Source organism: Pagrus pagrus (assembly GCF_965226575.1).
Source record: "Pagrus pagrus genome assembly, chromosome: 12".
In the NCBI taxonomy this organism is placed as follows: Eukaryota; Metazoa; Chordata; class Actinopteri; order Spariformes; family Sparidae; genus Pagrus; species Pagrus pagrus.
In genome coordinates, this window is record NC_140196.1 from 12,769,519 (window position 1) to 12,793,162 (window position 23,644).

The 23,644-nt window shown below is 38.8% G+C and overlaps 1 protein-coding gene across 1 annotated transcript in view; it reads right to left on the bottom strand.

The window, feature by feature from the left end:
• The window catches only part of LOC311266841 (corticotropin-releasing factor receptor 2), a 37,758-nt gene that overhangs the window by 6,799 nt on the left and 7,315 nt on the right, over nt 1–23,644 (bottom strand). The window contains exons 3-9 of the mRNA XM_084369436.1: nt 10,427–10,512; nt 7,940–8,046; nt 6,690–6,807; nt 6,416–6,569; nt 2,325–2,385; nt 2,148–2,220; nt 1,594–1,679 (exon numbers count right to left, since the gene is read on the bottom strand). Of these exons, the coding sequence (XP_084225562.1) occupies nt 1,594–1,679; nt 2,148–2,220; nt 2,325–2,385; nt 6,416–6,569; nt 6,690–6,807; nt 7,940–8,046; nt 10,427–10,512 (685 nt within the window). The remainder of the gene's footprint in view (nt 1–1,593; nt 1,680–2,147; nt 2,221–2,324; nt 2,386–6,415; nt 6,570–6,689; nt 6,808–7,939; nt 8,047–10,426; nt 10,513–23,644) is intronic.

A 23,644-nucleotide genomic window follows, 5' to 3' on the forward strand; every position in this document is an offset into this window, starting at 1 on the left:
ACTGTATATTCCATTTGTGCAAAAAGATCCCCCTAAATCCTCCTTTATCGTACACACTACACCTATACAGTCTGCAGATGTAAAAGTTAATAAGGTATAAGAAATTGGTTTTGGTTAGAAGAATTTCAGGCTCTTTCCCAGAGGGTAGGTGGCTAAACTATCCATTGGAGGGTTTTTTCTGATGAACTAAAGAGCTACAGTAGCTAAAAACATCTGTGAAACACATGAATTTGGCGGTTTAAATATGCGAAGATGCATTCTTTAAATAATCTGGTTTATGCACATTATCTTGACATGCTGTGCCAAGCATGCCATTGAAAGATTACAGAAATTCCTGTCTGTCCTTGTTGCATTTACCCTGCAGTTTATATCCTTGATGTAATTCTGGTAAAAGCATTTTGAAGGAACCATTATGTTCTATTTTTAGGTCAACAATTTATACCTGACACTCACACTGTCTTCCTCTCAGCTAAATCTGCATGGCTCATGTCAGCATATCTGTCACACAACAACTGTAAATCCAACTCTAGCCTGAAAACGCCTGAATCGAAGTTGTCTGCTGTGACACGGTAAACAACGCGCACACTCTAAATCATCCCCGGAGGAGAAAAGCACACTTAAAGTAAAGGGTGAGAAAACACTCTCACAATTTAGTGGTCAGATGCGCAACATAACATCATGACTCAGGATTGCATGCGGTTGTCCACTCTCTCAGGCAGACACTAAAGCTCTGCATTTACTCACTCATCAAGTCTCGCCAGACACATGAAAGGTTTTCCACCTCCAAAGATTACGGGTGGGACTAAACAAAATGGCCACTTCTGAGAACTGCCCTGTGCTCACTCAGGTAGGTTTGTTTGTCTGACACATACTGTGGGAGTGGGAACTGCTATTTAACTTAAAGAAGAAAGTTCACTCACAAAATATTAAATATATATTTTTCCTCTCACCTGTAGTGCTATTTGTCCATCTAGTTTGTTTGGGTGTGAGTTGCTGAGTTTGGAGATGTCTGCCTTCTTTCGAATATAATTGAACTCGAAGGCACTCAGCTTGAGTAAACTTTAGAAAAACTCAACAGTAATGCCTCTTTCCAGAAATCATGACCAGTTAACAAACTAGACTGGTCGACTATATCACCGAGCAGAAGGAAACATCATCTCATGAACGAGAGGCTTGTAAGAAGAAAAAAAAGTAATAACCTCCTTGTTAGTTGAGCTGTAATGTTAGCTAGTTTAGCCTCCACTACGTGTAAGAGAATAACATATATTTTTGATTTTGGGTACATTGTCCCTTTAATTTTAGCAAGTAATATATAATATTGGTGTCATTTACATCCTTTGATTCTGAATATCTTTTCTCTGAACACTCGTGAGCTTGTCTGAAAGGGTATTTGGGGATTGAGCACACAGATTTGTATGAAATTAAGTCAGAATTGAAATGTTGACACTAATTATAAAGGATAGAATTAGTCTGCCTTGAGCAGCTACTTTGATGCTTAACAATCTGTTTCTTCACAGCATTAAAACATTGCATGTTGTCCTTGAAAAGAGCAAACAGATCAGAGCAAGAGCGTCATCCACGCGATCAGCTCACCTGTACTGTATCGTTTCAGACGTGGTTGAAGCTCTTAGTTTGGTCATAAGAATCCTGACTATGTTGAAGAGGAAAACAAAGTTTATCTGGAAGAGAAAAACAAGCACGGAAAATAATTTGTTTTGAAGCCTGCGTTAATGGCTTACAGTGAAACACGAGCAACAGCCCTGCTCATTATTGAGTAGTATCAGCACAAGACTCCTTTCTCAACAAGACAGTGTTAGATATGCACACAAGAAAGAAGTGGTCACCACACTGCCGCATGCTTGTAACAGCTTGTACATTAGCGGATACATTCCCACGAATATGATTTGCAGGATTCTCCAGAGTGTAAATACCTTAACCCATTAGGAAGATTAATTCAACCAACAAGCTAGATGCGGGATGAAAATGGGTTTCATTATAAAACCATTTTCGGTTCAGGCAAGGTTTTTTTTTTAATCAGTTTACACCTACATGCAGGCACTACCAATAAATCTTCTGTCAGTGCAAAATGATTGTACAAACAGTGTGAAAATAATGGCAGTGGAATGACTCTCTGTGTTGTTGCTCACCAGAAGCACAAGAATAACTGGTCCCTGGTAAATGTAGTCCATATATTTTCCAGGTTCTTTACCAAACCAACATCTGTTGACAAAACCGACAAAAGAATTAACACCATGGAATTAAAGAAAACATTTAAGAAAATATTAAAGGAACTTGGCGAGAAACCTTGCCTCAGGAATACTTACTGTTCATTTTCATAATATAACTTTCCTATGGCCCATGCTACTATTATAGGGCATGGAATACCTGGAATAAAGAAATAAAAAGATTAATGTAAGTCGTAATTCCAGTACGATGGTATAAAGTTCAACCTTGCCAAAAAACCCCAAAAACGTCCGTATAGGTCGTCAGTGCAAGCTACTCATTACAGCCCATATTTACGTTTATTGATAGGCGGTGACATCTAGTGGTTGTAGTAATAATGACAGGAGGAAAGGAGGAAGTCGTTGGACGTACAAGTCTGCAGATGAAGGAGATGGGGGTGGACAGATGAGTCAAACACACATGGGACTTTAATGTAGGACACGCTGCCTGTCTGAAATCAAGAGTCATATCTTTTATGTAAGTTAAGTTCTGTACTAGTTTTAACCTAAAACATGATCTTTCCCTATACCTAGCGAAGTCGGTTAGGTGCATAAACCTTACCAAATGGCTATGTTTCCTAAACTTAACCAAGTAGTTTTTGTGCCTAAACGTTACCAAGTAGTTCTGAAACCTTAACCTAACCAAGTGATTTTGGTGTCTACGCCTTACCAAGTAGTTTTGGTGTCAAAACTAAACCAAACTGCAATTGTTTCATAACATTAACAACATAATGACAAAGGTCCAGCACGCCGGCGATGGTCCTGTCCATAGGTCATATATGGCATTTTTGGGTCATTGGTTATCAACCTCGTCGTTCAGATCTTAAAATATTATAAGAAAAATAATAATGTCGGTTAAAATCTCAATGTTGTTTTTTACCAAAGAAGAGAAAAATAACAAGACTCGTCAGAAACTATAGCTGCTCCTAGATGTCCAGCAGAGAAATAATGGATATGTACATTAGTTGACAACAAATGTTGTGTAATGCATGCTGGTCTCCTCTAAAACTTTACCAAAGTAAACAAAATACTTTGAGAAATACCTAAAATGACATGAGAAAGATTTGTTTCTATATTTAGATAAGTGACGAAACAGATGCCATATGTATGAAAATCATGATCAGAATCATCTCAGTGAAAGAGCAGTCCATGTTAAATTCTCCGTCATTCATGTAGACCTACTGCAGCTCCTTCTACTGAACATTTCAACAGTGATGTGTCAAATCAGCATGAGATGTCCAGTGAATGCACACCAAAAATTAGGCGCTGGTCATGGCGGTGACGTGTTTTGAGGACAGGATGTCCGCATACTTGGCTTGAGGGGTTTTAGTGTGGCTTAAGAAAAGAACAAGTGTGCTTGAATCAGAGATAAAATGAAATTATCTGACCTTGGTGTTGACATCCTCTCTTCAAAATGGACAAAATATTTAAGGGTTGAATATACAATAGAAATTTCTTTTTCACTTTTGAATCTACAATGCTTTATTTGTCGTAATGTTAATTAGGTCTGTGTTTCAGAGCTTATGCTTAATTTACATTCTTTTGAGGCTGCATCAGAACCTTAATGCTGCTTTATGCTGCATGTTAAGATGAAAGTAAATGAAGTAAAGCCCTTTGGGATATAACGCTCCCCCCAAAGCACTTATGTCTGAAATTCAAGGAAGTACTCCTTTTAAGCAAGCAGTTCAGTCTTGACTTTCTCACCCTGCCAGTGAGACGAAAAGCTAATTGAGCAAAACATCTCCAAGCTAAATATCGTTAGTGAGTGCAGACATCAGATTTGTTAACACAGTGACAGAAAGCGGACCAGATATGATGACGTTTTTTTGACTAGCTAGACAAAGTGGATCAGATGTTCTTAAAGGTGAAATGATCAGTGAAATGACCTTTAATGGAGCTGAAGTCTAAACCTATTTAAATCCCATCTAGATACAGGCCTCTGGTGGAAGACAGATTTAATCTGCCCCACTTCCATCATTTCTTAATGAATTCTTATGAACGATCTCAAAAGACTTGTGTCAGTGGCACAATGAACTCTTTAGTAGCTCGTGGTTTCCACAATGCAGCAGTTGTAAAAATGAAAGAACAAAATAATTTGCGCAAATTATAAATACATTTTTTTTTATAATACTTTCTTTATACCTTTTTCCCTATATTTATGTTATGTGTGGTCAATGTCTATAAACAATGGTTAACTATAGTCTACTTTCTTTTTAAGATTCAAGATCAGTTCAGTCCCCAAAATCAGATTGCTGGCATTGTACGTTTCTGCAAACTACAGATAAGTAAAATTTGTATGTTTCATACGTATCATATCAACATTTTAACAATATGTGTCTTATCACGCTGACATGTATTTGAGCTGACTTTCATGCTGGGAGGAGTCCATAACCAAAGGACCAAAGGCTCCTTACAAGACAACTTGAAACAACTATTTGCAATGTGCCGGTTTGTAAACTTCTTCAGACCTGCCAGTTTACATCACTGGGACTTGACGAGACGATGTATCATCTCAATCGCAATGACTCTCTTCCATGTGGACTTGTAAGGACTTTTCATAGCTGGAAACAATTTGTAGCGTCTTAAAATATGAACGATCATGGTGAGTTACTTGTTGCAGTTCCATTTTTAGTGATGGCAAAAATAAACGGTGTGTGCTGAAGCGAGTGGCGGAGAGTGAAGTGGTTTACGGAAACGTACAATGCCAACATTTATTCAGGTGACTGAGTTGTTAGAGATTCAAGATTCATATATTTTGTCATTTTACAACAAGGTCATATAACTAAAGGAATGTAGTCAAAAACACAGATATTATTTTGATGGATTGATAATAGGTTATGAGAATAAACAATTTTTACTGATTTTTAAAAAAAAATGTATTACTGTAACCTGCATTTCCTCAACAAGCTACAGCTACAATGATACAGCATTTTTTTCTCCACAGAATGGATATCACAGATGGCAGGCATTAATTACAGAACATGAACATATTATTATTCTAGAGATATATCAGATTAAAACAAAAAGCATATTTAATGTAGACCTGCAGGAGTGCTTGGTGAATTTCAAGTGCTAATGAGTTGACCTTCGTCAAAGAGGAAGCCGCACTGATAATCTAATCATTGTAAGAATCACATTAGATCATTAAAGTTAGATTGATCTGTGTGATATCTGCCTTTGGTTACTTCTATTTTAAAGCCAATATGAGCTTCCCAATCATGTCATCCATGTGTCATTACCAATCAAATGTCATCTGCTCTCCTGCTAGTTATCTATGTATTTGTCATTCTTGCGCTCTCAAAGCTCCGCTGCATGACCTAGATGCAGTAAAGTATGTGTTGGTTTTTCCTGCTGCAAGAACACACAATGTCCATTAAAAAAAACAAAGAAAGAAAATGTCAGACCGGTTCAGGGAAGTATACGAGCATGTCTCCGTGTGCATTTCTCTGCCTCAACATGGAATATTCCGACACTACCATAGGTATAGATAATTTATGTGGTCAGGATGGGGCATCTGCAGCATGTTCAAAATTAATTCTATCACAGGTATCAAAGGACAAAAAATGTCCTCCCTTCACTGCAGCTCCGTTCTCTTGTGAAATCAAAGCCTAATCTTGAGCCTGAGGCACTAAAGGGTCTCCCTCTGCTTCATTCACTGACGCGCAGACCTCTCTTAAGTGCCTCATTCAAGCAAATGTTCACTTTGAATTGGGGGTAAATGTCACATAAAACTGTGGTCCAGCTGTTTCACCACCTGGTTTTCATTTGAGAAACATTCTGACTGCAAGTACCTGACATATACAGTATATATTCATTCTGACCATTTTATTAGCTTATCGTTGAGAAAAAGTCCTTAAAGTGCTCAGTAAATAGAGCAATAGTAACTTCACTACATTTTTGTGACATCTGTAAAAAAATAAATTAGGTGTTGTGTCCTGGCAAACTCAGGCTCTAATATTTTTCATTTTAAATTAAAAACCAATAAGAAAAACAATCATGAAAAGTAGGAAAATGTTAACAAAACCTGTTTTTCACATCTTCCTGCTTAAGGAGAAGTAAACACTTCAACGTTTACAGTTTTCATTCAAAACTAAATATATTGTATTGTGCCAAAGTGTGAACCCCCGTGTATAGTACACAACCAAGAGCTGAGTGAAGTGTTACTAATGCACTGTCAAGATGAAGACACTCACACCAGCCGATGAAAAGGAAGACCCACTTTCGGAGCTTATCAGTTGAATAAGTCATTACAATGGCTGTGTGGAGGTAACATCCTTCAACAAACATCCAGAAGAAGTTTGTCACCACAAAATAGTTGTATATCGTTGTAATTAATCGACACCAAGGCTGAAAAAGAAAACAAAAAACCCAATTACTAAAATACTTTTGTTGATATAACATTCTTCACAGCTGCACTTGTTAAGACTTTCTAATGGCTTTATATATTATGTGTATCATTGCCGTTACCTCATTGCTCTCATGTATATTGTGGTCAATCAGCTGAAGCAAAAACCACATAACATTCCTCAGTATGAAGGTGGTGATCAAGTTCCAGTGGATGATGTTTCGAAGACATCTTATGCTCCTGTTCCACAAGTCCAACGAAAGACATGTTTTATTATCTCACTTTCATAGAGTCAGAAATAGGACCTATTCATAAGAAAATGAGATGCTAGGCTTTTCATTATCTCGTTTGTAGTGTCACTGCTGATGGGGGCTCCAAGAGTACACGCATACACTCACTGCAGTATAAAAAGTAAAGGTTTAAAGTAAGCCGGATTAGCTTTTAACAGTACCTGATTGCAAACTACTCACGGATGCACAGATAACTGTCACTGAACTACTTTAAAACTAAGGAAAATTTAAACATTTGATCATTTTAAGGCAAAATCTGGAACTATATGGATCCTCGTTGTTCTATGACTTCTAAGCAGATTTATAGAACTTTATTTGAATCAGACGTCAGAGGTAATGATATCCACAATGTGTGCATGAGAGCTTAAATCACATCGAAAATATATGTGTCATATCTATGTGATTAAATTTGAATTTAAGTTTGAGTTAGAACTCAGAGACAAAGGAGTGACATTTTTCACGCAAAATTGGGTTAAAGGACTCCTGTACTGTAGATATGGCGTCTCATCGTGCATTAAAGAGCCGCTAAAAGATAAATAATTGAATTGGTCAAGCTTTTAACAGACTGTTCAGAAGGTTCATATGACGGTCAAAATGTTGTTCCAGTGAATTTTCTATCCTGCCAAGTAGAAATGTCTGTGAGGAAAGCACTAAGCAGTTAGATTGTACCATGAAATCTTTAGAGATTTAATTTCGGAACAAAATATTGACTAAGAAATCAATATTTGCCTTCAGAAGCCCACATCGATCAATGCATAGTGAACAACCCAGCTGCGGCTGTTTAGTATCTGATGTAAGTGTCTGAGTGTGTGTGTGTGTGTGTGTGTGTGTGTGTGTGTGTGTGTGTGTTTAAAGCATGAAAAGAGGTACAACTGCTCAGAAGAAAGATGTACTATGAAATACAAATTATGTTTCTTTTAGCCTGAGTGCTGCATCTGAGCCAAGCTGCAGAGTCCTATTCATTTGACATAAGCGAGTTAATGATAAGCAGTCCGAGGGTATCATGTGAATTTCCCTGATTGTCTTCTGTGAGGTCTCATGCATACAGGACACATTTAGATGGGAACTATTTCTGTACTTGCCTTAAGCACAAGAAGAGAATGAAGGCCACGACTAGAGCTCCCACGGAGATACAGTGGCCTAGGTAGTTGATGATCAGCGCTATTTTATAATGCATCGGATATTTTCTCTGTAAAAACAACACTTGAATTACTTCTTTAATGTAATTGCTAGGCAACAGAACAAAGATTTAACATACAAAACACACAAATACATGAGTAGAACCAGAGTTTATCAATTAATCTATCAAGGCTTCATTGTTTTGAGGTTTAACTTAAAGGGTTAGTTCAACCCCAAAATCAGAAATACACATTTTTCATTCACTTGTAGCACTATTTACCCATCTAGATTGTTTTGGTGTGAGTTGCGGTGTATTGGAAATATAATATAATGAAACTAGATGGCACTTGCCTTGTGGTGCTCAAAGCACCATTTGAAAACCTCAACAGCACTGTCTCTTCCAAGAAATCATGACCCAGTTACTCAAGATAATCCACAGACCTTGAGCAGTTTCATGTAGGAAGTATTTACTACCGAATTACACCCACCAACCGTAAATCTACTCATTGATGAGATGCTGGCAAACTAAGCTAACTAAGCTACCTCACATTACAGCAGAACCAGCATGTCCTCATCAGACAAACAACTATATAGGCCAAATATACAAGCAGCTTATAACGACCCATATTTATATTTCTTGTTAGCATAAAGAGTGACACAGTCTTCATAGGGAGGAGGAAGGGATGGACTGTTGGTAAAAATATCAAATCAGACTTTCCCCCAGGAGACTGCGGCTCGTATCCAATGTGAAACCAAAAGTCAACGGTGAGTTACTTCCACTTCCTAACATAGATAAGTCACATACATAATGTACATATGTAACTTAAGTTACTTGAACCCAAATCACAATGTTTTCCTAAACCTAACCAAGTAGTTTTCTTGCCTATACCTAAACAAAGTGTGTGCATATGATGGCTGTGTTGCTGGTACAAAGATCAAGGTTCATTTAATTGTCATTCTACAACACAGAGTTGCACAACAAAATGCAAGTTGTAGTCCCTTAATGCTAGACAACAAAGACTATTTTCTATGGTGAAGTGTTGGGGTAGACTGGAAAAGAAGCTGCTCTGTAGTCTGGTGGTATGCCAGCGGATACTTCTGTATCTTTTGTCAGACAGTATCAGGGCTGTCTTTTATGCCGTTTTTCCACTAGCACTTTTGGCCGCACCGAGTTGAGCCAAGCCGAGCTGCGCTAGCTATAGACCTGCTCTAGAGCAAAGTCAAGCTGCCGCCACCCCTCCTCCAAGCGGGATGTGGTGGCTACTCATGACTGTGATCAACCTGTAAGTGAAAGTCTGTGTGTTCAGCGCTCAGGTATTTTTGTAGCTTCTGACTGAATCTCTTTAGTTTATTTCGTATGTTCAAACATGTGTGTGTTGTTTCATCGTGTTCACTTTCAGCTGTTTGGGAGCCATGTTTAGTTACTGCTGGTAAAAAACAGAACGTTTCCTGTAATGCTGCTTCATAATAAAAGCTTTTAAACAACTAAATAACTTTATTTTCTGAAGAAGTTATAGAAAATGAAACATGCTTTTAATTAGTGGAGCCACTTTGTTAGCTGTGATTCTTCAATAGTGCTGCTGGGATTGGGACAAGTGCGTCAACCTGAGTAGAGCCGGGCCGGCAGATGTAATGGAAAAACGGCATGAGTGTCCTTTGGGCTCTGTGCAGACATCCCATTTCACCACGTCAGTGATGCTCTGTAGATGGGTACCAGTGATGTTCTGAGCGGTTTTAATCACCAGCAGCGGAGCTGTTTGTGATGTTTCCAGTGAGTATGCTTTCTATTGCTCTCTGTAAAAGTTGACAGGATCTTGGCACAGGAAATTAACCTCCTTCCTTCATAAGAAGAGCCCTTTTCTTACGCTGCAACAGTCAGGTCATTTTGGGAACAGTGATATATGTCATTTTAACCCATTCAGTTGTTTAGATATAAGGATGCATTGACCAAAACAATCTAGATGGATAGTACTACAGGTCAGAGGAAAACATTTACTGTATTTTTGATTCTCGGGTGAACTGTCCCTTTAAGTGAGAGAAAGCAAATGTCATTGACACACTTCAGAATGGCTTAAAATTACCTGAGAAAATAGAGCAAGACCCAGAAATACACACAATCAGGAGACATTGTGTAAGGTAAATGGGCCAAAAACTCATTACACACATCAGTCTTACGATTTGGCCTCAGGCTTCCCTTTTAGGGACACTGACAGAACTGTACTTATGTATTTGTTAAGTCATCTGGAAACAAATGTTTAAACAGTTTAAGTGCAAAATAGAAAATGCAGTTCAACAAGCATTCACACACATTTTCTTTTCTCTATATTGCAAGTATTTCCTTGTGTGCCATTAGTTTAATGGTGAGTGTGAACTGTGATGAGCATTTATCCAAGATTAACAGCTTGGTTGCAGAGTGAATAGCAGGATTGATCCTGCGACACCACACTCACCTTCTCCTCCAAAATGGGTTCACAATTGGAGTAATTGCTCTTCAGCGCCCACGTCCCATTATCCATGCATTCCCTGTAAGCACTCCCTGCAAGAGAAGAGTTGGGAGCACAGTTGAGAAAACAATTAAATCGGGGCACTGTTGCAAACATTGTTGATGTGTTCAGATACTTGTTGAGCTCGATTTGTTCGTCCGTTCCAAGTCTCTCATCTGTATTCAGCGTCCGAATTCAGCGTTTCAGAGTCAGTTGTTTGTTGTGGTGAGATTATAGTGAAGGGTTTGGGAAGTAAGTAAGCGAAAACATCCTTAGTTTGGAGTTCAAACTTGAACACCACTACCTGCCTGAGTCTTACACAGAATACTAATTCAGCAATGGAAATAGTCATTCACGACTGGGAAATGCAAAGCCTCTTACTCTGTCAGTTTATTTGCATATCTTTTTTTAAGAGCCCGCTTTCCGCAATCAACTTTGAACTGAATTTTTCATTTGGCAGCTCCCTCATCGTGCATTCGGAGGACCCTTTATCTCTTTAAGACCGGAAAAGAGCTGGGCGGAGACAGAGCAGCAATATGTGTGAAGTTAATTTTCTTCTATTCTATTATGGCCAGCTACTAAGGGTGATAATATGAATAACTTTGCTGCCAAGATACACTTAATTTGTTTAGGTTTTGTATTTTGCGTCAGACTGTCTTCAAACAGGCATTAAAAATAATAGATTCACTGCACCGTTTGTTATTATTTTAGCGGACAGTATTTTCACAGGTCGGGGCCTCAAGTGTTTATTATATATTCAGCTTCAAATGGATGCAAATGTTTGTCGCAGTGTTAAGAAAAGTGAATAACATATCCCCTTGAGGATTAGCAGTTCACACAAATCTCACACAAGTGCAGACTGTAATGTTTATTTTCACTCACCCTGACTCACTGAGTCTTGTCAACACCGAACAATATGCTAGACAGCTAGGAAACCTTCCACCTAAGAAATGCTCACAGCGACTCTGGAAGCAGTAGCAGAATAAGATCTTCCGCATTCGAATTAATGTTGCGTAATGTGACATTTGTATTCGGAGAGCTGAGAGAGGAACACAGCTCGTGGCATCTAGAAACAGAGATGTAGAGAATTCCGTAAAACAGGCTCTTAATATGCTTTCATTTTACTTCTGGCAACACTTGCTGTATTGTGACTAGACAATTCTTTGTGCTGCTCTTGAAGGAAAATCCCAGTGTTCAGCTGTTTGAACAGGAGCTTTTTATCGCAGCGGTAAATCAAAGTCGGTTAAATCTCTGAAGCACTTGAATGACTGGAACGTGGAATCCCCTGAGACGCAAAAAAAAGTCGATTGCAATACACTCTAAAATACACTGTTCCCGTTTGCTTGACTTTTCAGACAAACGGCCTTAACATGCTCATTGATCAGGTGCCATGTGGCATTTGCAGCTCCTGTGCAGCCTAAGCAACCGTGATATGGCAGCTAATGTCTCATGCACGATTTGAACATAAACTAAGGCAAATAAAGTGGAGAGTCAGAGCTGCGGGTTCTGTTTCCATCATCAGTGATGACATCAAGTCATTTCCAGGAGGGACATTACTTCCTTTCACTGCATAATCGTGACAAATGAGTTTGAAACCATTATGCAATAGATCAGGTGCAAGACACGCTAGAAACCCGACTAATGTAATGTATTTCTAAAACACAGGGAAGGTGCTGATTCAAATGTATGGTCATTTTAAAAGCAGCTTTTGTTTTACGCAATATCTGAATATAATGCAGTCTAATGCAACAACAACACACATGACAGCCTCCAAAGGTTAATTATTCAAGAGATCTGTGACACAATAATGGGTTTTAATATAGATATTCACATCTTTTTAGTATGAACTGTACACAATGTTTGTACAACTTTCTAACAAGACTCAACACTAGACAATGACCATCAATAATAAATGGTACATTTATAGTTAATTAAACTTTAGTTAATAGTTATTTCACTGTTACAGTAACAAACAATGAAATGCTTTATAAAACATTTACTTATCATTTGCAGCTTTACAATTAACAATTGCTAGAAAAATTGTCTATAAAGCATTTTATTGTTTGTTAGCATAACAAGCATAGCATGACATAATTAGTAACCAAAGTTACATTAACTGTACATTTACCATTTATGAATGATGGTTGTTATAAAGTGTTACCAACAAATCTCTTTACTACTTTTAATTATTTATCAGCATTCATATTTGCAGACTTGGTGGCTTATAAGAGAGTGAAGTGAGAAATCCATTAGCATTTATTAATGTATTACCACCATTAATTAATACTTAATTACAATAGGTAGGATACAAAGTCAGTCACAACCTGGCAACCCAAAAAAAATCCTTTTTAATAGTTTCTAACCAATTTATTATTGATAAGTTAATGATTTATGCAACCCACAAACGCTTTAAGGTGGCCTATCAGAGACAGTTACAAGTGATGAATATCAAATCTCGGGTTATTGCATTTTTGAATATCCCATTAATTTTTTCAGTCAGTTTCAAGGTCACCTCAGCTCACTTCAGAAGTAAGAAATGATGTCCTGAGCTCTTAGACTCAATAAGATTCAACTATATTGTCATTGCAGAGTGCAACTACTAAGACAATGAAATACAGTCAAACAGTCCACCCATGATACTTAGAAGTGGAAAAATACACATTTTGTTTACGTATTTATGAAATAAAATTTTTAGTGAGACATCTGCTTTACTTCTCAATCAGTTCAACTGTTTGCTGAGATTCACTGCCAACTTGTCTATAATGATTTATTGCTGCTATGAGAAATATATAAATATATAAATTTACCTGTGAAGTTTTGTAATTCTTTCTCTCCAACTCAATATTTTCTGAGCCGTAATATTTCAATATGACATCACGTCTATATGCGTGGGCAGCTTTGGGAAGGTCAACAAAATGTATCAGGGAATGTGAAACATATTCTGTGTTTTTCTGTTAGGGCGAGAAAACATTTTTGGTAATCCCCTTCAGTGTGGTGGAAATAATCCCAAAATGTGTCACCTTCAGAACATGAAGGTGTTCCTTGTTAGCAGGTACTACTTTTTGAACTGTATCGATTGCTTTTACATCACCTTACAACTTATTAGGGCGAAAAAACAATGAACAATTTCACTACCTCATTGCAACACAATTATTAAAACAAAGCACATCAGAGATAATCCGTGTAGACAAACGATCCAAAGCGCTTTGTGTCACTGAGCCAGTTTGACAGCATCAACATGACACAGGAAGCACTTCAAGTCATCAAACGCTTAAATCCCTCCGGTCAGGTATCTGATGTGACAAGACAGCTTTTACTTTTCTGTCAGCGATCTCTTTAAAACCACACACTTGTGATGGAGGAGAACTTCAGACACTTCATAGAGAAACACTATTCTTATCCTGACACATATCATATCTGCAAACAAACTAATGAAAACTAATATAATATCTCTGTAGCACCATAGAGTTTTCTGAGCTAATATCACAGCAGCAGCGCAAATTGTTTTTCATAAAGTTCTCCGTCTCTCCAAGCAAATATCACACTGTGTCTGTGAGGCAAGCAGTGATGGTGCAGAAATAGAGGAAGGGGAGCAGGTTGTGAGTTTTTTTTCCCTGTGAGCTGTTCCACTGAGGCAGGACTAATTCAAGGCGCTGGTGCAGGGAGAGCACATTTCTGACTAACCATCTGTGCATTACGCATGATAAAGCTATTCTCTCCACATTTCACTTTACAGTGCGCTATATTCATACATTTAAATAATAAAAATCGCCAAATGACTCAGCCACTCTCGAGTTTTGGGAATGGACAAAGCTGCCATGTGAGGGTGTTAACAACCCTGACCACACTCTCACTGGTGTAAAGACGCATAAGGAGACGAAGGAAATGTGCAATTCTCAACTGGCTCACTCTGTGCCAGCATTGCCCAACTCCTCCGCTCGCAAACCTGCCAACTTTCTTGCTTGTCTTGGATGCTAAAATTATGTAGATGCAAACAAACACCATATGACTGTTCCAGGATTAGAAGATTGGAAGCTTGTTTGCCGAGATAAATGAGGAGAGGTGCTCCAATTAAACACATTCAGCTTGGTTTGGTTGTTCATGGTTCTACAATGAGGTATCAAAATAATTAAGATTCAGTTACACTTTTGAGATGAATTAGTAATAAATTCAAACCAAATAGTCTTCGTCTTCACTGCTGTTGAGCTTTACCTTTTCCTTTCAGCTGATTGTATCTGTGCTCTGACTGTGGGACCTCCAACAATGCCACAGGACTATTAAAGTACAACATTTTCCACTTAAAGGTTGTGTAAGCCAGCCTTTCTTCATCTGGTGTTTGATTGCTCTGTGCTTTAGTTTCTCATCTGTCTCTTTAGCTCTTACTTCTGAGCCAGTAGGTCTCTTTCCTGATTGATGGACTCAAACACAACAAAAAGAGAAATTGACATGACTGCTACGCCTCCGCAAAGCAGCAAGCTGCTGCTCACAGCTTATCACAAATTAACCACTTGTTTTGGCTGCTTTGTGAAATACTCTGTGAAGCTGTAGCCTTCTATCTGGATGGGTTCCAAATTGTAATAAAGATGAAAGGCTATAATATCTCAAAGTTGAGTGATCAAAACATCTCATGCGAGCGGCACACCTGAGCTACAGCCGTGTTTTCCTTCAAGCCATCTGAAATCTAATTTCACGAGCCGGGGGCAGAGTAAACTAGGCCATACCTTAACTGCATGGGAAACTCACAGCTCATTGCAGTTTGATATTTCATTTAGGCAGCAGGAACTAGAGCAAATCTGCCACACAGACATCAGAGGGCAAGTGAGGACATAAAGACAGGAGTTGAAATATGCATGACAACATGGGATCGAGAATCAGGCCGGATGCAGTGTAGATTATAAACGTTGACTTTGATAAAAATTATTAGTCTACTGTACTTGAGTACTTCAGCTTTTACAGTGTGGGATGGGAAAGTATCTTAAACATTTATTAACAAAAAATAAATAAAAATAACATAAGAGTTTGACGTTAGAATTCAACATTGACTCATAATTTCACACGATAGACGCCCAACGAAAAGTAAGCTCCTTCAACTCAGTAATGAATCATAAAGGAAGCAAGAAGTGAGGATCAGAATTTGTTACAGATCTTGGGAAACTTCATCGCCTCAAGCGATGTCACTTGAGTCAGTCAGGTCTGAAGACTACAAGGGGAAATTAAAGACACACCTCGGGGTGTAGAGTTATAAGTGAGGTTATCAGACCTCTGTGGCAAGCTCCTTGTCTCTGCTTTAAGGCGAGCAGCTCCAGGCTTCAATAGCTGCACTCATAATGCTACCAAATCTCTGACTGAATTGTCTGTGGTTGAATTGCATTGTGGGTAATATAAGTGCCAGGTTGTGACGAGGAAGAAGAATGCATGGGACAAAAAACGCCTCTCTTGACAAGGTTGAGGGAGTGCATTTGTTGAATCGACTAGAGTTTTGCTTTCATATTAAGTTGTATAAGTATAAACCAATTCTTTGTGTGATTTACATTAACACTTTGTGATTTATTCTAAATAGCATGTCTATCAGCACACCAGACAGCTGCATTCAGGAGCTCTTAATGGCAGGCAGATGCACTATAGAGATGCACTGGGTGATGTTTTTCATCTTTTTTGTGTAACACTGTGTGTCAGTTTTTATACGGAGCCACACAAACACTGACTCTTTGATAAATGCCTAAACTGTTTTATAATAATGAAAGTTTTGGTGTCATGGTTCCTTCTTTATACTGTCGGGATGGTTCTTTTCATTTTGCGGCCTGTATCTCATCTCAAAGTCTGTTATTTTTGCTTTTTTTCCCATGTGTGTCAGCGACCCCCCTGCCCTTTCTGTCTTAAATGCAAAAGTGTCCTTTTCAAAGGGCAAAAAAACATGTTCTACTTTTCATCACGTTTCCTGCAAGCTCGAAAAAAAGGAATGCCCTAAATTATATGTTTGCCCAAACGCATAAGAGAAGACACAAGACGCCCCCTCTGTGGGGGATGATGGAAAACCAAAACTGCTCTGTATCCGGAGAGAAACTATTCGACTACCTCCAGTTTCCAAAAAGCTTATATGTGAATCAGACGACCTGGGATTCAGATCTTGTAGTGTTAGTCTACAGTGACTGCTGTCACCACTCACATCACAACAATACAAAGGCAACTGTTCCCAAGCCCTTGATTGCCCCAAGTTTGATCAAACACAACATGGCAGCAAAACCACTTCACAAAAAAAAGAACAGAACAAAAAAAACAAAAAACTGTCCCGTCCTTGTCACATTCGCTTTGTTGTACATTTTGTCAGAGGTGCTGATCCTTTTCAAAGCAAAACAAACTCCCCGGCTCTCTGGCATTATCAGCACATGCTCCAAAAGTGACAGGATTACCTAGAATATGTCTCTGGGAGGTTTATCCTGAGGAGCTGCTGAAAGCCCAGACTGTGGTAGATCACAAGTCGCACATACATCACAAAGTAATTAAACTTGTTCCACTGGGTAAAAGCAGTCTACTGCAGTTGCTGCAATTAAACTCTGATGCCCTGAGCTTTTTATATTTTAGAAGCAGATATGCGCTTGACTGCTGACTTCTACCTGTAATTAGCACTTCATTGCTTAAACACGCTGAAGGGAAGAGCCTGTTAACTCATAACCCCTCCTATCATGTGTTTGTTGTGAGGGATTATTTGTGAATCTAAGTATGTCCTCTGCAATGATTTCAGGAAAACCAGGTTGTCTCATTACTAATTTTTAATTTTAGATGGTAAATACATGTAAAACTTCCATCAAATATGCACTGGACTCAGAAGGACGATCGCGTGCCCTTAGACGCTCTTTTTTTTGCCTCGCCCTTCTAACATCCCAAGTCCACCACTGCAAATACACATTTGACAAACTGGATGTTGAATGTCTTCGTTTTGTCATCTGTTTCCTCTGTGACATTTTTTGACACACAGTGACTTTCTATAAAGGGAACAGCCCAAGGGGAGCAGCATCTCGAAAGGCAAGACGTTCAAGCTTTTTCTGTGTCGAACATTTGTGGCTTGTGAAGAAATGACATATTTTTGCTGAAAATAAGACGCCCACTCCTCCTGTAGTTGCTTTTGTAGTTTTAATTTCATTTTGGCAACCAGAAAAATAATATTTGTTTTAAAGCCAAAAAAAGACATGAACAAATTCAGTACAGAGAAACTGCCAGAACAGAAATCCCACTGTTTTGCAGTTTTTCTCAGAGTGACTGTAGGCCTCTGTGTCATGCTCTGCCTCCTACAGTACGTCTGACAATTGAAATGGCAGTGGGAGACGTGGCTCTGTAAATACTGCAGCAGCACCATCTTGGACCACCAAACCACAAAAGCCCAGGTCAACCTCCATTGAGCCAATCAACAAAAGACATATGGGGTAAGTCTAAAAAGCTTTTGCCGCCTGCCTGGACAATCTGCTACAGCCATCCTTTACAGTGACATACAGCACAGTCGCTTACTTTGTTTTTATCCATGCTGCGTAGAGAGTGCGCAGGAACATCTTTCTTGGCAACTTAGCAGCAAATTAGCGAAAAGAAAGAAAACAAGACTCAAAATTCACAACCTGTGACTTTCAGCGCCTTGAAAAATACATGTTTTTCTTCTGCAGTTTCCCTTGAGGATGGAGTGTGCAGCTGGGTCATCAGGGAAACTGTTGAGAGATTCACTGCTTTTTGATGAAAGTCTCTCTTCCTTATTCAAATTTCTCCCTGTGGGTTTTTCGACTCACTTCAAACCTGCAATCAAGGAGGGGAACAATGTATGAGAAATAATAATAGGGTTAAACAGTGGTACGAGTTTTCTTTAAAGGAGGCGGTTGGTTTGATGAATGTAAATGTAATTTGAAGTGTCCAAGTTTTTTAAAAATGACATGAGAGCGAGCTATTTCTGACACAAGATGGCCAATAATAGCTCATCAAGCGGCATTTTTCTGAGATCCTGATATAAATACAGTTGAAGTGTCTATGAATAACAAAAAGAAAAGCTATTTATAAAAAGCTTCATGTGATGCTATGCTGCTTTGGCTGTAAGCAGTTCCTGTTTGCAATCTACAGGCAACAATCGACTGGATTAGGTGGATACGGCAGGAAAAGTCCTATCCTGTGATTATGATTCAAGATATGAAGGCTGAAGGAACAAATTGTTGGACAATGTTACTGCAAAATTAGTTTTGTAAGAAGCCAAGAAACCACCGAGCCATTAGCATGTAATGTTCAAGCCTCATATCAAATCGCTCTGGATTTGTTTGCCAGTCAAGTCATGAATAAACTGACCACGCAGAACAAAAAGAAACTGCCAGAGAAGCTATGAGGAGAGCAGCTGACAATGTAACACCTCAATCACACAAACTGATTATATTGTGATCAATCTCTTATTCCTGAAAGGAAGATTTAATGACAGACACCTTGAAAGTCATAGCTTCATGTCGGCATTTTAAAGTAAAAACAGCTTTGAGCAACCTAAAAATATTTTAGATTATGTAACTGATAATCAAGGGAAATATACATTTGTTATTCCCAAGATATGAGTCTATTAGGCCGTCCAACAATCTTTGCAAATAGAGCCAAATACTAAAAAAACATCAGTCATTCAAGCATAGAATATCATAACTGATGGCTTCATTACAGAGCAGAGATTACATGCATCAATGGAAAAGTAAAAGCGTAGTCTCAAATGCACTCTGTGTGAGCTGAGCATGTAATTACTTGTGATGATCCATTAGTACAGTTAACATATTAGCATATATATTAATAATAAGCATGTGCGTATGTTTTTCACTTTGGCTGTTTAAATGAGACGCAGCAGAATGCATTGGGGAACTTTATGCAGGTTTTTTCGTTGTCTAAGTCCAAAGTGGGGCCCGCCATGAGCAAAAAGTCAATTAAAAAGAACCAATTAATGAATTTAAATAGGCCTATGACACTTGATGCATGAAGTTAGTCAACTCAGGATCCTATACAACACAAGCTCTGAGAGGCAAGTGAGAAAAAAAAAAGAAAGAACTTCGAAAGGTCATCCCGCCAATATCTGTTCTGGTGCATTTCTATGAAATTACATACAGATATTCAGCCTTGCGCATTGAGCTAATTAGTTAATGTTAGCATGCTAACAAATTAAGCTAAGATACTGCAAATAGTAGAAATTATACCAGCTAAGTAACACTATGTTAGCATTGTCATTATAAGCATGCTAGCATTAAGTAGTGCTGTAGCTTATTTTTTAATATAAAATTAAATTCATGAAAAGATATGGAGCTTAATGTCATATGTGTATGTTTAATGTGTCATACAGCCACCATCTCTGGTGATATGGACTTTTCTATTCAAGATGCGTTTAAGTGGTTAGTCATCTCTCTTACTGTACTGTATCATCTCTGCCATTACCACCCAACCATTTTTATTATAGGCTCACAGAGCTGCAAGCTAATAGACTCTTCATCTTGTCGGACCGTTCCCTCTGGTATGTATGAATCCAGTAAGTATCTAATCAAACTGCAATCTCGCGGACAGCCTTTGTCATTTCAAATCAGCATCTCTTTTACACGATAAATAAAACAACTGGGAAAAACAATGGGAGTGATGTTGAATATTTTCTGAAGCACTCAGAGCAAACCAGCTTCTGTGTGACTTGGCGACCTGATCAGGAAGCACCGCTGCTCCAGTCATTTCCAGGAGCAAAATAAAGGTTGGGAAAATAATGCCACTTTAAAAGGAATTGCTTTTTCAGGTCCGTAGTCAAATTCACACCTTGGAGCAGAATGTCAGCAGACAATTGAAGGTTACTGAACACCTTTTTGAGATTTCTATTTCATCTCTGCAGGGAGTTTGAGCATATTTTATCCCCCTTGACATGTCAATTGTACGAATGGAACTGAAGAATTATTGCCCCTGTGAAGGGAGGGAGGAATGATCTTGGCACTCTCATTACACATGAGATGGTTCATTGAATTTCATAAATGAAGCAATGGGAAGGAGCACGATACATACATACTTGACAGAAGTTTAAATGTATTACTTGCTTATGCCCAATGGGGAGATCGTATAGCTATTAGAGACATCCTTGTATCTAAACATCCCCTCTGGCAAAACATTAATGAACCTGAAAGGAACACGAATTTTCTCAGTATTAGTCAGATGTCTAATAGGGTGATTATTTTCAAGACGAAGAGGATTTAAAGGGAAAAGACAGCTGCTTTTCCGAGCTGAACTCAAAGGATGGGGGCAGCTTTTGTTTGGGTTGCAGAGTCAGTCAGCTGGAACTGCTGGACACAGGAGAGAGACACAGCGAGACAGACTATGGCATAAGAGTGTCGTTATTATTCCTCTAAATAAAGATATTTATTTGTATTTTTTATGACAGAATATAGAGATTTGGATGCAGTTGTGAAGGTCATTAGATTCGATTTAATTTATGAGCCAAGCTAGAGAACGTGTCAGAGGCATGATGCTCAGTTCAGGGTGAGAATTTGTATTCATATTCATAATTTTGCAATTATATTAATGTTAATTTTGTTAACAAAAAACGTGACGAAAAAAGTTTGTCCACAACCTTTTGAAAAGATGAAAAGTGTCTTGATAATTTCTCAAGTTGATTTATTCTGTTCAACCCAAAAGTATTCAGTTACACATCAGACACGTCTATAGCCATGCTGAGATGTGAGGCTGCACCACAGTGGTGCTTTGAGCTAAATGCTAATGTCAGCAAGCTGCCATGCTCACAAAGATAATGTCAACAATCTAATTTTAGGCGGTAATGTTTACTATTTGCCAATTAGCACTAAACACACCACTCGGGCTGATGGTAATAAAATGATTTGTGGCAAATTCATTCGCTGCTGATTAATCACTTACGGTCCTCATCGGGGATAATTTCATCATCCCGTTCTTTGGCTGAACAAATAAAAGTTTGGATGAAAGTATGACAAGAAGTTCAGCTTCACTGCACATGTCTTACAAGCAGCACACCATGAGTAATTGCAAAGAAATGGAGTTTGGGTAACTGTCAGTCTTTTGTTTAGCAGGGAACGCTGAATCTCGCTTAAAAAGCATCATGCCTTGAGTGACGACCACTGAAGCAGACAGACCAACAGAGCCTGAGGAAGAGATGCTGGGTAATTTTTTACACAGCTGCGTCTCTTTGGCTTTCCCATTTTGTCTTCATGCCCTCATGACACATTAGTAATAACTACGATTGCGGGTCATAGATTCAAACGTTTGTCCGCGTGTTTGCTGTCAAACTGTCACACCTCACAGCTGTTCTGAAGTCAGTTGGTGAGAGAAAATGAGCAAAAGGCCGTGTGCTACAAGCCAGTGGCCCTGAGGGGAAACCAACAAGCCAAACATGGAGGATCGCGTGTTTAGATAATGAGAGCATATTATACTACATTACACAGCTAAAAAGCATGTCACATTTTATAAGCACGCTATCCAAGTCATTTATAGTAGGTTACTGTGATGACAAAGAACGATTTTTAGTTTTAATATTGAACAATTCAGTTGTCATGGTTCTGTGGCATTTGTTTTTATGTCATGCTTCCACAGTACAGGGTTAGTCTGCTTTTTCCCCGTCAGAAATGTGTAACTCACATGTGGGAAAACATTGTTGCTGCACTGTTGCTTGCTGACAGTCTCTTCCAATTCAGGAATGTGACATCCTTATACTTAACAAAGTCCATGAGGAGGAGGCCGGGGCGGAGGAATGACATTTCTTGTCCATGTGTTGTCACTGAAAGTTTGGGCCACTAAAACGCCTGGCTGTGGTCTTATCCTGCGAGCCAGCCTTTCAAAATTTAACCAACAACATCTTCTTCTAGCTTAAACTAAGTGCTTTTGAGCTGCCAAAAGGAAACAATGAAACTCCAGTCACCGAGGCAAAGGCTATAAGATGCAGTTTGAAACTTACAAGACAAAAATGAACATGGTGTATCTGATATCGCCATGTTGCTGTTCCTGGAAAACCATGATTAATGTTGTGCCATGACCATCATTTCAGGTCAAGAAAAAGCGACAGTCAACATCTGGATGAAGCTGTCATGGCTGAATGGGTTGAGTTAAGGACTTTCCCTATGGACACCAGGGTTTGTGCCCCAACTAGAACATATTATTATACTGTTCACTTATTATTTTCAGGGGTTTTTTTGTTCTGTTTTCTGTTGTGTTAGATCAGGTTTATGGAGCTGAATGTCATGGTTTTGGTTTTCAGGTTAGACGTGAGGGAATACACTAGAAATAAAGTTGTTAACGCAAATTACTGCATATGAATCAGAGGTGGCATGTATCTGGTATATGCCAACCGCTCGTGTGGGAGATTGATTTTTATACCTTCCTACGCACTGTGGTTAAGTTAAATCACTATACTTGCCTCTGAGATGTAGTGGAGTAAAAGTATAATTCCACCACCATCTGTAGCCTTGCAGCACTGAGCTTCAAGGTACGGCATTACAAACAAAGACACTTTTTTAACTTCAGACTAAGGGAAAAAGTGTGAAAAAGTGTCTGACAATAAAGACACTAGTGACAGTCAGTAACTAGAGGAACAGGCATCTCCATGAGGAGAGGAAATGAAGAAGACAAGATTTCCACAGCACTGCAGGGGTTCACAAGTGCTGTTGTTCAATACCCCTGAGACTATACTGTCACCTCTGCTAACAGGTGCCGAGAATTAAGCTGATCTTAACAAGCAAGCTGGTCCTTCCTCTGTGTCTTGGTTGTGGGTGAAAGAAATGAAAAACACCTACTGAAACACCACTACGCTACTGATTAGAACGTAACTGTTAGGAGACAGGTTGTTTATTCAGTGTCATTTGGAGAAAGACAGTTTGGGACAAGGATCTTAATTTGAATTTGAACAGACATTACCCAAAACTAAAAGTTCAAACTTTTATACAAAACAATTACCAAGGATGAGAGTCTTGTATTCTGACTTAAAAAAATGTCTTCGTCTTTCCCTGTTTTGTGGTATGTGTGGTTGCTGAGCCAGTGGTGAGTGTCAGCCAGGGGAGCCTGGTGCTGATTGGACCCCTGGGGGTCTCGGTGTGCAGTGGCTAGTGAAATGTTTGCAACACATGCTGGCCTTAATATGCTGACTGACTAACCTCTTAGCCAGCCTCACTGTGGAGAAGTGGATCAAATGTTTATAAGACG